Source organism: Papio anubis, chromosome 8, assembly GCF_008728515.1.
Source record: "Papio anubis isolate 15944 chromosome 8, Panubis1.0, whole genome shotgun sequence".
In the NCBI taxonomy this organism is placed as follows: domain Eukaryota; kingdom Metazoa; phylum Chordata; class Mammalia; order Primates; family Cercopithecidae; genus Papio; species Papio anubis.
Genome location: NC_044983.1, coordinates 45,783,787 through 45,801,043, shown reverse-complemented (window position 1 = coordinate 45,801,043; position 17,257 = coordinate 45,783,787). Strand labels below are relative to the sequence as shown.

The following is a 17,257-nucleotide window of genomic DNA, read 5'->3' as shown; positions in this document are numbered from 1 at the left end:
CGAGGTCAGGAGATCGAGACCATCCTGGCTAACAGTGAAACCCCGTCTCTACTAAGAATACAAAATATTAGCCGGGCGTGGTGGTGGGTGCCTGTAGTCCCAGCTGCTCGGGAGACTGAGGCAGGAGAATGGCAAGAACCCAGGAGGCGGAGCTTGCAGTAAGCCGAGATCATGCCACTGCACTCCAGCCTGGGTGACAGAGCGAGATTCCGTCCCCCCCAAAAAAAAAACTTGAAACAATACAATTAAAATATAACATACAAAGCTTCTAGAACATTAATTCAATTTTTAAAAATACATGAACCAATAAGTGCTAAGTTAAAAAGATGAATAATTTGCATACTCTGACCTTATAGTATTCTGTGTAGCACATGAGAAAGGTTTGTAAACTGCATTATAATTGATGAGTATTAGCATAGAGATATGTTTAAAATGTTATGCTTAAAGCATTAAAAGTAGAAACATAAGAATAGAAATATAAAAGCAATTTATTAGTTTTCTGAAAAACCCTTATATTTACAGTCTGAACTTTGTACCAATTGTGACAAATATTTTTAAATATATATTTTTCAATTGCTTTAGAAGAAAATAAGTAGTTACGTTCCACAAATTCACGCAAGAACTGTAAACACATGACATTTTCACTAAAATAACAGTCTTCACAAGGTTAAGAACTGAAGTCTTTCCCCGGTTTGATTTTAACACTACCAGAGGTAATCCAGTTATGGTTGGTTTTTGTTGGGTCGTTTATATACAATAAAAAATGCCTTAAATCTTTTAAACAAATATAAAATATTTTTAAGCTGCATGTATTTTTATTTTGCCTGAAGAATGAAAACACAATGTTTTGAACATTACATATTTAGCAAAAAAAAAAAAAAAAAGATAGTCTTTCTTCCTAAGATGGAATGGTTATATTCCCTGGGGGCCCATGTCCATGCACTATTGAACTGTACACTTGAACGCTCTTTCACATCCTTGAAAGACTAATGTGCCACTTTAACTCATGCTGAAATGTGATGACAGCTCTACAGAGAATCTAAATTGCTGTGTATTAATACTTAAATAATATCGAATTACTTAAATAATATCAGAATCATAAAATAATAGAATTATAGGGCTGAAAGGAACCTTAGATGTCTTCTAATGTATTACCATTTATGTGAAAAGAATTCTTTCCAACACTTCCACTACCTGAAAAGTGCAGAGTTGGTGGAGAGGACCAACTCAATTATATTATATATGCTCCAGTCTTCCTAAAGAAAGAGTTAAAGTCCGAGGCTTTCCATGCACAGTTAGGTTTTCTATCTTTGCAGAAGGAGAACATAATCTGGAAAGAAAAAGAGCCCATACCCCTCTCTCCATCTTCTGCCAAAAGCAGAGTTTCCCCTATATAAATTGGAGCCAAGTGTTTCCTGCTTACATTCTGTTTTTCCTGTTTGAAAAGCAGAAAGCTCTGTACTCACCTCCTCACAGGCGGTTCTGAAATCCATGTGCTATGGCACCACAAAGGATGTCGTCTGAAAAGACACAGAAATAGTAAGCGATTAGGCACAGCATGGCATGTAAGAGAGAACACTAACATAGTGGAGGAAATCGTGAAGCAGAACTTGTGGGAAAACTGTGTTTACAACCACCTGTAAGAAACAAGAGCTCCAGGGTATACTGAAGAGAGGAAAATGAAGAGATGAAAAAAGTCTTAATCCCCAGCTTTTAGGAAGTATAAATATCCTGCCATCATTCAGTGTGATGAAGAGTGTGCATTTCCAGGCACCTCTCCATCCTGCCAGCAGGCGTTCAGACTCCATGTACCAGCAGATCAACCTCTTCTCGCTCCTTCCCAACATGCATTGTGAAACCTGAGTTTGCAATTGAGAAAGAAACTTCAAAAAGAGCAATTAAAGATTGCCTTCATATGGTTATCTCATGAAAAAGGTTGACTAATCATTCTCTTTTTAATTAAAAAGCTACATGCATGAATAATTCTCTCTGGAACTTAAATTTTATTCACAATACGATGTAAGGAAGCAAGCTATTTGTCAGAGTGAATAATAAGAAAAATCAATGTATAAAATATCTAAAATAGATTCATCTATGGTCATTATAATATCTAAATGATGAATGTAGGTTGAAATACATATAAATGTTTTTGTAAAATTATTCTGGAGTGTTTTGTTTTCATTACTTGATACCCCTAACAAAACTAAGATTTGTCACGGAAAGTTGACACCCAGACACTATAAAACAAAGCAATGCAGAGCCGAAATATAATGGATAAGTAAATGATACATCAAAGTAAGGTGAATGGTTAATTCCAAAATAGAAGACTCTATACTCCTCAAAATTACTCCGCCTCTCAGCCTTTGGAAGAGTAAACTATTATATCCTTCTTTGGCATTTCTTTTTAATTATACAAGATTGATTAATGTTTTATCAGGTAAGTGTGGTAAAACAGAGTAGGAGGTATCACCATGCTATCACTGAACTGATGGATTACTACTATTGACTTTGAAAGAAAGAGATTAGCCATCATCAGTATTAACCAAACACACCATATAATCTATTAAATATTTCCCCTAGATAAATCTTGTGGATTGTGAGCCTCATTAGTATTAATGAAATTTTTATTACTAACAATTATTTTTTTAAATTGCTCTTAAACATTTTATTTGAAGAACCTGTAAATATTTTCTTGTCTCTAACTCTGATGTAAAGTTATTCTTTTACTACAAAAGAAGGAAAATTTTGATATGTATTGATTATATAAAAACAGGAGACATCTGGAATCAACTTCTTGCTACTAAAAACCAACCGGAGAAATAGACATGAGGATACTCAACCATCTAAATATAACCCCATGTTTGTTTTATATGCTGAATTTAATTTTAATGCATAAATTTTAAAATTTTAATTATTTCATAATGTGACACATTTGAGCAGGTGCTGTATCTGTACCTTCTACCAATTTAGCAAATCTTCCTTTTTTTTAATTCTAATCTTCTATTCTTTTTCATCAAAACAGTAGGTAATAATATCAGTTGTTTGTTCAGAAAAATAATTCATACATAAGCACAGATATATAAGTATATATCTACATGCTGTGAGATAAAATGTGTAGGAGATAACCGATTTGGATTGAGTCCCTACCTTAGGTTCTACTGGACTAAATCAAAAATGAAGCTACTCATCCTAAGCTTCACATCACCAAACTGAAAGCAAGATGTTCGACTTTTCTAAAACATTGGAAGAGGGAATAATAGCCAAATAGCCAAACAGGCCAATTTTAGCTGGCATTAAAAGAAGTCCCCTCTGCTTTAACCCTAAAAGGAAAGCAACTTTGTAATGAATAATCTATGTTTTGGCTTTTATTCTGCTTTCTTCAGCCCTTTTCTGCATATAAATCCCACCTCCAGGGCTCAGCTCATCAGAACATCTTTTCTGAAGGTTTAAAGGAGATACTGCCCTGATTCATGAATCACAATAAAAGCCAATCCAATCATTTCACTGCAATTGTTGTATTTTTTCTTCTGACAGTCCTCCACTTCCATTTTTCTCTACTGTTAGATTCTTATATTAGTTTGTCACATTGATTACAATTAATGAACTGTTATTGACACATTATTACTGTCTAAAGTCTAAACTTCATCTGTGTTTTCCTTGTTTTTCCTATTGTCTGTTTTCAGTTCTAGGATCGCTTCCAAGGCACCTCATTACATTTAGTCCTCTTTTCTCCTTAGGCTCCTCTTGGTTGTGACTGTTTCTTAGACTTTGCTTATTTTTAAAGACGTTGGCAGTGTTGAGGCATGCTGGTCAGGAATTTGTAAGATATTCTTCCATTGGGATTATTCTGATGTTTTTTGTAGTTATTATGGTGTGGTAATGTGGTTTTGGAGGGGGAAGATCTCAGAAGTAAAGTGCCATTTTCATCCCATTCAATCAAGGATACGTGTGAGCAATACGACTTAACACTCGAGTGCTTGCTAACCTTATCATCCCACTGACATGGTGTTTGTCAGCTTTTTCTATTGTAAAGTTCTTTTTTCCTCTTCTCTCCACACAGCACTGGTTGGAAAGAGGTTACTATGAGTACCTCACACCTAAGGAATTGGAGGTTATGCTTCCCATTCCTGAGGCTGACCTATCTACATAAATTATTTGAGATTACTCTGCACAGGAGACAGAGTTGTTTTCCACCATTTATTGATTGAGCCAATCATTTCTTTTAGGACCTCTCTTCTGACAGAGCAAAGAAATATCTGTGTGTATACTAACCCATGTTAGCATGCACATATCGATAGAAATGTCCCTATATAACCACCTGCATCTATATCAAGCTGGACAACAGTTATTAGTGATGCTCCGCCTCTAATAGCAACCACATGTGCTATTCTAGTCTTCTTTCTTCACTTATCTGTAAACTTTTACTGTACAAGATTGATGAATGCTTGTTTAGGTAAATGGTAGAATAGGCTAAGAGGTGTCACCATGTTGTCACTGATAAATTATTACTATTGGCTGTGAAAGGAAATAGATTGGTCATTTTCAGTAGAAACTGAATGTGTCATACAATCAATAAAATATTTCTTAAGTCTCTGACAGTGAGAAATCTAGTTTCCAATAACCAACCATTCATGTGCTCAGTTGTGCAATCCCAGTATACATGTATAGTCATAAGAAATGCTAACCCACAGGCCGGTGGGAAACAACTTTATCCATTAGAGCATAGTTTATTTTACCTTTCATCATATAGACTGCACTTATTATCAAAAGTACTTATGTCTACCCCAGTGATGGGTGGAGAGAAATGACCATATGCTAGTTTCTCTGCAGACCTCACATGTTTCCCGTGCCCTCTAGCATTTCTGCAATTGCATGAGAACAGTTTCCCCAAGAAGCTGCTGCCCTGTTGGTCTGGCCTTAAAATGACACACACAGAGCCAAACATCTTATATGACCCACAGAATGCAAGGTGCAGCCCAACTACCCTTACATCCTTGCCCAGGACAGAGCTGCCACAGCCACATTGTAGACCTGTGAGTCAAATAAGTGATTGATATTTGTGGTGGCGAGCTTTAGGTGTTACAGAGTCCGGTCATTTAATCAAACACTAATCTAGGTGGTGCTGTGAAGTTTCTTTGCAGATTATATATATAATCAACTCACTTTAAATAATGGAGACTATTCTCAATAATGTGGGTGGATCTCATCAAATAAGTTGAAAGGCCTCAGAAGCAAGCTTGAGTTTGCTCTGAAGAAGAAATTCTGCATCCAGACTGCATCAGCAGCTTCTGCATGAGAGTTTCCAGCCTGCTGGGCTGATTTAGATTTTAGACTTGCTGACCCCCAGTCACATTAGCCACATACATAGTGCTTCCATTTTTCTGTAGAACCATGACTGATATAGATTTGGTTACCAACAGTGGTTTTGAAGGAACTGAATTCTAAGAATGAGTTTTTTGAATTAGTTTTGAGGTTTCAGGAATTGATTCTGTCATCTAATTAGATTTAAAGGCAGTAAAGACTCTATTTCCAGTATTAACAAGAACACTGGTAGTCCATGGCACAAAAAGGCAATACAGATACACACAATGTCACCACTGAACACTACTACTCAAGTATTGATAAGGCAAGATTCTCAGTGACCAAGAATTTGATAACTTAGAACAGCTCTGTCAAATAATGAGTGCAATAAGATTGGCTCTTTGCTCTTAACCATGCTATAGAAAGTAGAGAGAAAAAGGGTGAGCTTGGATTTCAAATTTCTAGCCTATGACCTTCATATATGACCCGAAAATGCCTATGCCTGTCTTAGATTATACCTTTATCTCCTATAGTCACAAGCCTGAGATTTCTGAACAGTAAGCCCAGAATCTCATCCTGCTAGTCACTGAATTACATCACAAATTAAACCCCCAGCCTAACAAAGTTTCTTCTGTTAAACACAGACATTGGGAAAAATGGGACCCTGAATATTGGAATGAAGACATATATGAAGTCTGTGATGAAGCTGGGCTCAGTGAACCCCTAAGTTCTGCTGAGTCTTCTTTGGTAGTAGAGTGATGGCCTTTGCTGAGGTGGTTGTCCTAAAGACAATGCTGATTCTCCTGAGGATCCAATCCCACCAATCCTCTTTCCTTTTATAGGTATAAGTAGACTCAAGTGGCAACAGGTGAAAAAAGGTGAGATACAAAGTTTAACCCATTAAAGGTGTGTTCCACTCCAAAATCATTGTATATTTTTTCAATTTATACAGACAAAATTCTGGGGACTATGTGTGGAATGGATATTCATGATGTTAGATAATGTTGGAAGGCACAAAAATTTGGACTAGGTCAAATTGATTGATATTGCCCCACTAAGAATAAATTCTGGATGTAAATTTGGGGTGTTGGAAAGGGTTCTGACAGTTTGTTTAGCTGACTGGGTTTAAACATGGACCAAAAAAAAAATGGCTTATAATAAATTACATTAAAATGCCAGGATCGCCTTGGTATACTGCAGAGGAAGGTAACAGATGACTTAGGAGTATTGGAGTGTTAGAGTGGATTTATCATACAAGAGCTGCTCACTCGCCCTGGGAGCCCAGAAAATGCACCTTTCGACTTGACTCTGAGGAATAAAGTTGTGGGGTGGCTCTGTTAAAGAGCTCTTCAGTCACTCTTCTGTGTAGGGTAGAAACTACCATGGGAACTATTGCCACTGAACTGGGATCCTCACAGGCAATAGCAGTAATTGGATCCTGAGATGGCAGGGGCCAAGTGGCAAAGACAAAGAAGCCATGGTTATGAGAATGGAAATCAGGACCAAGTCAGTAATCAGAGTAGCTTAACTCAGAGAGGCTTATAGTGTTGTCAGGTTGATCATGTGTCCCTAGAAGTAAAACAGACAGGAAGCCTACTAAATTTTTACTTGATCAGTACAAGCAAATGAGTCCTAGGTTGAGTGAAAAGTCTAGTATGAATCACCAGAATAGAGTCATAGACTCTCATTCAGTTCCCAGAATTGAAATGGTTTGTAGAACCAGAGCCTCCTTGCATGAAGGTGATGTGGTTTGAATGTTCACTCCAAATCTCATGTCAAAATGGGATTCCCGGTATGGTAGGCGGGCCCGGTGGAGAGTGTTTGTGTCACGGAGGCAGATCACTCATGACTACCTTGGTGTCCTCCCTGTAGTAATAAGTTAATGCCAGATCTGGCAGTTTAAAAATAGTCTGGAACCTCCCTTCTTTCTCTTTCACTTCCTCTCTCACCACATGACATGCTGGCTCCCCTTCCACCTGCTATGACTAAAAGCTTCCTGGGACCTCAGCAGATGTAGACTCTGGTGTCATGCTTCTTGCACAGCCTGCAGAACCATGAGTCAAAATAAGCCCCTTTTCTTTATAAATTAGCCTGCTTAAGGTATTTGTTTATAGCAACACAAATGAACTAATACAGAAGGGAAGTCGGGTCATGTAAAGAAGGACCCTGATACCCTACCACAGGTTTATATTGTTAATCTTGCTTCCAGCCTCCCCCAAAGAACTGCATGACCTTTTCCCAGGGTAAATAAATGTGAATTAAATATGAATTAAAGAAGGGAAATAACCATACCTTTCAGCAACTACCAGACACTGGTTCTGAAATGACACTGATTCCTGAAGACGTAAAACACCACTGTGGTCCACCAATCAGAAGAGAGGCTGTGGAAGTAACCAGTGGAGTTTTAGCTCAAGTCCATGTCAGGATAAGGCCAGGGTAGTCTGTGACCACATCCTGTGTTTTTTCCCTGGTTCTGAATGTGTAATTAGAATAGATATGCTCAGTAACTAATAGAATCCTGGCATTGGTTTTCTGACATGTGGAGTGAGAGCTGTTGCTATGGGAAAGGCCAAGTGGTTGCCACTAGAACTACCTTTACCAAGTAAAATAGCAAACCAAAAGCAATACCACTTTCCTAGAGTGATTGTAGAATTTATTACTATCATCAAGGACTCTAAAGGTGCAGGAGAAGTGATTCCCACTATATCCCAATTCAACTGACCTATTTGGCCTGTGCAGAAGACAGACGGATTTTGGAGACTGACAATGGATTACTGCAAGCTTAGCCAGGTGGCCACTCTAATTGAAACTCTTTAGCAGATGTGGTTTTATTGCTTGAGCAAATGAACATATCCCCTGGTACCTGGTAATGCAGCTATTGACCTGCCAAATCCCTTTTTCTCCATTCCTGTCCATAAGGTCCATCAGAAGCAGTTTGCTTTCAACTGGCCAGGACAGCAATACACCCTCACTGTCCTACCTCAGGGATGTATCAATCTTCAGCCCTATGTCAATAGCTCACAAAGATTTTGAATCACTCCCCCTTTCCACAAGATTCTACACTGGCTCATTACAGTGATGGCATTAAGTTAATTGGACCTAGTAAGTGACAATTAGCAACTATTCTAGGCTTATTAACAAGGTATTTGTGTGTCAGAAAGTGAGAAATAAATCTGACAAAAATTCAAGGACCTCAGCAAAGTCTCTTGGGGTCCAGTGGTGTGATGTCAGTTGAGATACCCTTCCAAGGTAAATAATAGGTTGTTGCAGTTGGCCTCTCCTACAACCAGAAAAGAGGGACAATGCCTAGGGGGCCTATTTGAGTTTTGGAAGCAACATATTCCTCATTTGGGTGGGCTACTATGGACTCTTTAGTTAAGTGACTCAAAAAGCTGCTGATTTCAAGTGCAGTCCAGAACAGGAGAAGATTCTACGTCAGGTCCAGGCTGCTGTGCAAGCTGCTCTACCACTTGGAACATATGATGCAGAACATCTGTTATATGAAGTGGCAGTGGCAGATAGGGATGCTGTTTAGACATGCTTTGGCATGTCCCTGTAGGTGAATCACAGGACAAGTCCTCAGAATTTGGAAGCTAATCCCTGCTCTCTTCTCTGGATAGTAACTCCCCTTTTGAGAGACAGCTCTTGTTCTGCTATTGGCCATTAGTAGATACAGAATGTTTAACCATGGGACACCAAGTCACCTATTGTATTACACCAAGTCACCTTGATACCATACAATAGACCAAGTCATAAAATTAGGGGTACACATCATCAAATGGAAGTGACTGGGCTCAAGTGACTAAGGCACAAACAGTTTACATGAGAAAGAACTTTAAATACCTATGGATTCCACTCTTGCTCCATTACCTTCTCCCTCTTAGCCCACACCTATGATCTCTTGGGGGGTTTCCCAACCACAATTCACTGGAGGAAGAGAAAAGTTGGCTGGGGTTAGAGATGGTTCTGCACAATATGCAGGTGCAACATGGACTTCCATTAACCAAGGCCAACATGGTTACAGCCACTGCTGAGTGCCCACTTTGTTAGCAGTATAGACCAACACTGAGCCCAGCATGGCATAATTCCCCAGAGTGATAAGCCAGATACCTGATGGCAGGTTTATTGTATTGGGCCACACTTACGTAATGGAAAGGTCAGCATGTTGTGCTTACTAAAATAGACATTTATTTTGGATATGGATTTGCCTTCCCTATACACAACGTTTTTGCTAAAACAGCCATCGGTGGGTTTACAGAATGCCTTAGTCACTGTCATCATATTCCATACATCATTTCTTCTGATCAAGGCACTCACTTTACAGCAAATGAAGTGAAGCCGTGAATCCATGCTCATAAAATTCACCTTGAAGAAGTTGGCTTGATAGAACAGTGCAATGGCCTTTTGAAAACTCAGTTATGGAATCAGCTAGGTGGCATTTTCTTGCAGGACTTAGTCAAAGTTCTCCAGGAAGCTGTATATGCTCAATATGTGGTGCTGTTTCTCCCATTACCAGAATTCATGAGTTTAGGAAATGAGGGTAGTGCGTCTCAGTATTACCCACTACTTACTAGCAAAACTTTTGTTTCCTGTACCTGCGACCTTATTCTCTTCTGGTTTAGAGGTCTTCATTCCACAGTGAAGAATGTTTCTATTAGGAGATCCAACAAGGATTTCATTGAACTGGAAGTTGAGATGCTCTCAGCCACTTTGGACTCAGTTGCCTCTGAATCAACACGCAAAGAAATGAGTTCCTCCACTGACTGGGGTGATTGATACTGACTTCCAAAGGGAAATTGGGCTGTTCCAGCATGGAGATCAGGAAGAGTGTGGAAGAGTGTGTACAGATTCCTTAGGTGTGTCTTACCATGCTTGTGATTCATACTAATGGAAAACTGCAATAACCCCATTCAAGCAGGGACTGTTAATGGCCCAGACCCTTCAGGAATGAAGTTCTTACCAGGTAAAGAACTATGACAAGCTGAGGTGTTTGCTGAGGACACAGGGAATAAGGAATGGGTAGTGGAAAAAGGCAATTATTACTACCGGCTACCACCACACGATCAGCTGCAAAAATGAAGACTGTAATTGTTACGTATTTCTCATTTTGTTATGAACTTGACTGTATGTGCATGTACACTTACAAACATATTTATATGTGTCTATCTACATATGTATATGTCAACCATCTTTGTTTTCTTCCCTTCTTTATTCCCTTATCATCTAACATAAAATTTATTAATAATTATTAATTTTACATCATAGCATTTAAATTATAGCATATCAAGGAGAAGAATGAACATTATTCAAGGCCTTTGTATCCCCTTCTAGGAAAATAATTAGTGTGTTTTTGATTATATAAAGGATTTTTGTATCATATTTGTTAGAAGGATGACTTTGCAATGGTTTTTATTTGGAGGTAAAGTAGGTTTAAGGGGATATATATGAGTGTTACGTTGACAAAGGATGAGCTGTGATGGTTACTTTTATGTGTCAACTTGAATAGGTTATAGTGCCCAGTTATTTCATTACGCATTAATCTAAGTGTTGCCGTGGAGGGATTTTGATGTGGTTAACATCTGAAATCAGTTGGCTTTAAGTATAGGAGATTATTCCCAATAATGTGGGTGGTTCTCATGCAATCACTGAAAGGCCGTAAAAACAAACACTGAGGTTTCTCTGATAAAGAAATTCTGTTTCAAGTCAGCAGCACCAATTCCTGCCCAAGAGTTTCCATCCTGCCAGCCTACTCTACAGAATTTGGACTTGCCAGCCCACACAATTGCATGAGCCAATTTCTTTAACTGAGTCTCTTAAAATACGTATAAACATATATAGACATTCTACTGGTTCTGCTGATCTGGAGAATCTTGACTGATACAGTTGTGTATGCCACTGAGATTTTATTGTTTTATTATGTAACATTATGTGACAATAACTGACTGAAAGCATATTTCTTTTTTTAAAAAAAAATTGAAAGATTGAAGGTGATTTATTTTGATGATATTATCTAGAAAAAAATACTGTCAATCAGTCCCATTTTCTGGATTCTGTGAGCTACCCTGCTTCCTGCTGTTTCCAAAGCCTGGTTGGTCAGTTGTGTCTTCACTTTGGTGAAACAGTCCATATCTTTCCAAAACATCCTTTTATAGTTTGAACTAGTCAGGTTTGGATTTGGTCTCTTGTATCCAAAGAACTCTAGGAGAGCATATTTCTAGACATTCCTGGATTTTCTTTAAACACAACTATCAAGTACCAGCAATTCAATAACATAAGTTCCAGAATATAAAATATACTAGATATTTCTATGTTATACTCTAAAAAACTATAAGGAAAACACTTCATTTGTAGCTGGTTTATTAGTAACATAGGTATGATGGTTAATACTCAGTGTCAACTTTATTGGATTGAGGGATACAAAGTATTGATCCTGGGTGCATCTGTGAGGATTTTGCCAAGGTTAACATTTGAATCAGTGGGCTGGGAAAAGCAGATCCACCCTTAATCTGGCTGGGCACCATCTGATCAGCTGCCAGTACGGCTGGAATATAAAAAGCAGGCAGAAAAATATGAAAAGACGAGCCTGGCCTAGCCTCCCAGCCTACATCTTTCTCCTGTGCTGGATGCTTCCTACCCTGGGACATCAGACTCTAAGTTCTTCAGCCTGGGACTCGAACTGGCTTCCTATATACATAGAACTAATAGGATATATACATATATACACATATATATATGATATGTAGGATATATGTACACATACATATGATATGTAGGATATATATATCTCTTATTAGAACATATATATATACACACACACACACACACACACATATATATATCTCTTATTAGTTCTGTCCCTCTAGAAAATCCTGACTAATACAATAGATTAACTAATACCGTTATTTAAAATGTAAAATTAAGATTTTTTTTCACACAACAAAACTGTATTTTTCTCTTCTGGAGACACACTCATCTTCCCATATTTTTTTCTTATTCAGATATGAAATTTTTAATGCTTTCTTTATGATTTTTTAAAAGTAATTGATTTGTATTAAAATATGATGCAGGAACAGTTTATAAATGTCTTCTTTTCTGTATCCATGGATAAAAGAAAAACAAGTTTATTGGTTAATCATTATCTAATATTAAGTTTTTTTAGGGGCAAAAAAAAAGCTCCTATGAAGATAATTTTTAAAATTTCATCAGTAAACTTTATTACATAAAATATAGAGATGAGAACTGCAATGCATAAGTAGCTTTGGTGAATAATCTGATGAAATTATCTTTAATGTTTAAAAAATGACAATATATGAATGTCTCCTACCTCATCTTTGATCCATGTAGAATCTCCATGGACAGCTCAGTGATAAGCCACAAAGCATGAAAAGCTCTAGCCTAAGGAAGCCTGTTTAGACTATTATTACATAACTGACCCAACAAACAATGGTAACAGCCTAGTTCCTGACCAACAAAAGTGAAAGTGAAGCTGAACATTTCCTGACTGTCACATCATCAGATGTGGCCTCTGTCTAGAGGTCTTGCCTATTATGATTAAATCTAACACTCAGAAATTAACAAGAACTATTATCATCAATTATAATAAGAACAGCAACAATAGCTGTTGATTAAACTTCATATTTGCAACCAAAACATGGAAAATAAAATTAGACAAACACAGCCAAATTTATGCATGCTGAATATAAAACATACGACTGCTTCCCTTCAAATGCTCCATTGGCCAGGAGACTGATAAAGATAATGGACCTCTCCAACTGCACACATGGAGAGCTGACCAAATAGTTATGTAAAACAGAATAGGAAGTATTGGTGAAAAATGTTTTGGCTTTAAATGATTTTGATAATTTCCAGAATGCTTCAATTGATAAGTGTTAAAAAGTCTCTATAATGTTCTGCTTACTCTGACAGTTCAGTTTACTGAAGAGAAAAATGTTATCTATTTATAGAGTTTGCTCTAGGCAAAATTATGAAACATGCAACATTTATTTCCTATCTCTTTATGTGTCTCAAACTCAAACCCAGTGTGTACCCTCTCCACAAGCATTCACATCTTCAGGTTATGCCTTGACTGTTGCAAAAAGATTAATTGGTCCTCTCTCCAACATCAATTACAACAATAGGATTTAAAACAATGGTTACAGTCACTTGAGTTTCATTTTGTGTGAACTTTTTGTTCATTTAACAATATGTACCTTGAAGGCAATTATTTATGCATCGTTAACCTTTCTATGTTAGTTAGAATACTGGTTTCTTTAAAAAAAAATAATGAATATAATAGTGGCATATCTCAGAGAGCAATTTGTTCCTGTAAGAGTCCAAACGCAAATGTCCCGAGGTGATTTCAAAATCTGTGGGACCCACTGTCCATCCCTCCTATTTCTCTGCCATCCTCAGCATGTGTGATCTGACAAGAGTTCAGTGCTGCCCTCATGTCCAAGCTCTTGCCAGACAGAAAATGGGAGTTGGACACATCAAGACCATTCACATTCCATTCTCTCATTACAAGATCACATCTAGCTGTGCTAGGACTGGAAAATGTGATGTTTAAGGGGACAGCCCTGTGACCAGCTAGCACATGCTGGAGAACAAGGATGGCCACCAGGCATTTTCCCAAGTTGCTCTTGCACCTTGTAACTTTTACCTGTGTGAAAAAGGCTCCTTTTAACAGCATTTCTGTAGTCCTTGGGCCTATTGAGACATTTTATGCACTTTTAACATGTATTATTATTCCTGTTGGCAGCAGCAAGCTGTCTGGAGTGGCAGCTGCCATCATGCCAGCTGCAGAAGGGAGGCGCAGCCAGGGCTGCATGCTCCATGGAGTGGTGGGAGCCAAGAACAAGTGGGAGCCCTGCCCCTTCAATGTTAGGGCGAGAGCTCCCCAGATGCTTCTGTAGTCACTCAGTGCATGGCTGTGAACCCAGACATCCCTGTGCTCCTGGGCCTTGGAGCAGGCGGGAGCCCTGCCCCTGACTCCCCATTGGCACGACTGCAGTTGCCCAACTGCAGCTGCCCAAGCCATGGCTGTAGTTGTGAACCTAGGCATCTCTGGGGGCCCAGAAAGGCCCCCCCGCTTCTTTCATAGGCTAGGAAGTGCCTGCTCCTGCTGTCTGGCTACTCCCTGCTGTGAGCACTTACTCTGATATTGAAGCAAAGTCGGAACAAATCCCAGCTGCTCTCAAAGGCCACCCAGGTGTTCACATGCTCAAGGCAATGCTAACACACCAGCCCCTTGCTGCCTTAGCTGCCTCCAGACTTTGGGCACCAACCAGTATAGGAGAGAAGCTGAGATGGGGTTGAGGGCAGTTCTTCACTGGCCTGCAGCTGTCCCTTGGCACCTACAGCCTGGGCTCCATGAACAGTTGCAGGAGGCAGACAGGTTCCTTGTTGGAAGTGGGCAAGTCCCTGGTGAGGTTCCACTTTGAGGGCAGGGAGGGCCTGAAGTCTGGGGGCCAGGATGCCAGTCCTGCTGACCAGAGTGGGAGCTTGTGGTGCATTTTCTGGGCCTACCCATGGCCTCCCATGGACGAATCACCTGCACTTTCTCCCCTTGAGGCCCATAAAAGCCCTGGAATCAGTCAAAGCTAGCACGTGTCAGGATAACCAGCTGCAGAGAGGAGCTACCTTCTCTACTGAGAGCTGAGCACTCATCAGGATGATTTGCCTAGCAGAGAGGAGCTACCTTCTCTTCTAAGAGCTGAACACTCACTGGGGCATCCTGCCTGAGGAAAGGAGCTACCCCCTATGGCTTTCCTCTGAGCTCTCGTATCTATCAATAAAGCTCCTCCTTGTCTTGCTCACCCTACACTTGTCTACATACTTCATTGTTTCTGGTCACAGGGCAAGATCTCAGGATCCATCAAATGGCAGGGCTAAAACAGCTGTAACACCAACAGGTGTTGCAGGTGAAGAGAAAGAGGGAAGAGCTGTGGCCCTTCAGCATTCCCAGACATGGGCACTCCATGAGCCAGGGCTGTGACACCATCTTTGGGGCCCTGTGGTTCCTGGCATCTCCAAGCTTCTGGATGCCACCGTGTTCTGCAATGGCAGCTATGGGAACTGCTTGAAGTGCCCCTGGACAAGTCACAGCCTCACAGAGAGCTGGTGCTCATGCCAGCACCTGGAGCCACCCTCCCCACTGCAGCAATTGGTGGATCAACCCCATGCTCACTCACACACTCCTTGCTACTTCATGCATGGCTTGCCATGGCAGACGTGAGATCCAGGCTGGTAGCATGAGCCAAGCACAGCCCGCCAGGCTGAGTAGACGGAACAAGCCCAGTGGGCCTGAACAAAACTCGGACAAAGGTGCCACCAGCCACAGAGGTTTCCAGCCAGAAAAGTGACACCCCAAGGATCCCATAACATTATTATTGATATTGCATCAGTTTTGACAAGTTATACCAACTCTGCTTGTTCACAAAGTTGTCATGAAGTTTTGAAATTTTCTGTTCATCCCTGAGGAACATTCCAAAGTCAATTTTTTAAAAAAATTGAAATAACTGCAGTTTCATAGACATTTTGATAATTTATGTGGGCTTCAAATGTCTTAAGTTGATTTCACAATTTTAAATTAATATTTAGGTAATTATGTCAATTCCTTAGGTGATTTTGCTTTATATGATAAAATTGCTTTTAGTCAATTAATCTATTTAGCTAGATTTTTGACTTTTTTGTGTGTATATTTATTTTTAATCATGCAAATTTGATAATATGCTATAAAAAAGTCTTTTCAATCATTGAATCTTCGCTTAGAGGAGAAAAAATTTGAAAATTCATGAATACATTGACAGAAAAGTACTGCAAACATAGTGAACAGTGAATTAGAAAAAAAACAAATGAGATATTTAAAGAGACATAAAATGTCTTCCAAAAAACTGAAGAATACTCTATTTTACAAAATTTTTCTTGTCCTTCAAATCTAAAATATGAATAAAGTACTTGAAATTACATACGAAGTTGTTAAACTTCCCCATGTGCACAGAAATAAGCCAACAAAGGATATATAAGTGGGTATAAATATTCATGTCCCTACACATTCCATTTTTTTTCTTCCTTTCCTAAAGTTTTATTTATGAAGGTGTAGGTTTTTTAGTGCCTAGATTTTACCATTTTAAAAATTCAGCCAAACACACTTACATCAAACTTTCACCTCAATTCTCCTTCTCACCCTCCTCAAATACACACCTCCCAGATTGCCCAAGAGCAGCCTCCTTTCTAGGTGCTTATTATTTTATACAGCTGACTCAGAAAGCCGACCCAGTGTGAGCCTGGACTCATGGTGCCCAGGCAGGAGCCGCAGTCTGGTAACATTCAGGCCAGGCTGAATCCTTCACTGCTTCCTTTTGACATGCCAGAAGTTTTAGCTTTCAGGCATGAGGATAAAAGAAGTTCTAAATGCAGCATGTAAAGAGCACAAGACAACTGATCAAAGTGTGTAACTGACAAGAGAAGGTGAAAATGAGGAGAGCTACAGGGCAAAGTAATATTGTTTTCAAACCCTTAGAGAAGCATTTTTTTTCTCTCTCTCTCTCTCTCCACATATATAATTTATTAATATTAAATATATAATATTATATATTTAATCTACTTCTGAAATAGATTAAAATGAAGTCCTGGGATTCATGGAGGCAGGCAAAAAATATATACAATTTGATGAAGACTCTGAAAGTGGACGGCACAGTATGGCAAGTGTCAGGCTGCAAGTCAGGAGGCTTCACCATTGGCTGGGTTACTTACTTGCTGAATCATTTGCTTAAATGATCTGAGTCTCAATACCGTTTTCCTATTCAATGATACATCACTGATTTTTCCTCGAGGATGAGGTAATATGCAAATGAGATGCAATATAATTTTTTGAAAAAAATTATCATCATGCAAGTGAAAAATACTACTGCTGCAAAGAAAACCTCAGTAAGATGATATAAAATATTTTACCCAT

General features: G+C 39.0%; 1 protein-coding gene across 1 annotated transcript in view; it reads right to left on the bottom strand.

Annotated features, from left to right (window-relative positions):
- SNTG1 (syntrophin gamma 1) overlaps positions 1 to 17,257 on the bottom strand; it is an 895,276-nt gene that overhangs the window by 407,993 nt on the left and 470,026 nt on the right. Inside the window, exon 3 of the mRNA XM_031669313.1 lies at positions 1,467 to 1,520. Within this exon, the coding sequence (XP_031525173.1) occupies positions 1,467 to 1,493 (27 nt within the window). The 5' untranslated portion in view covers positions 1,494 to 1,520. The remainder of the gene's footprint in view (positions 1 to 1,466; positions 1,521 to 17,257) is intronic.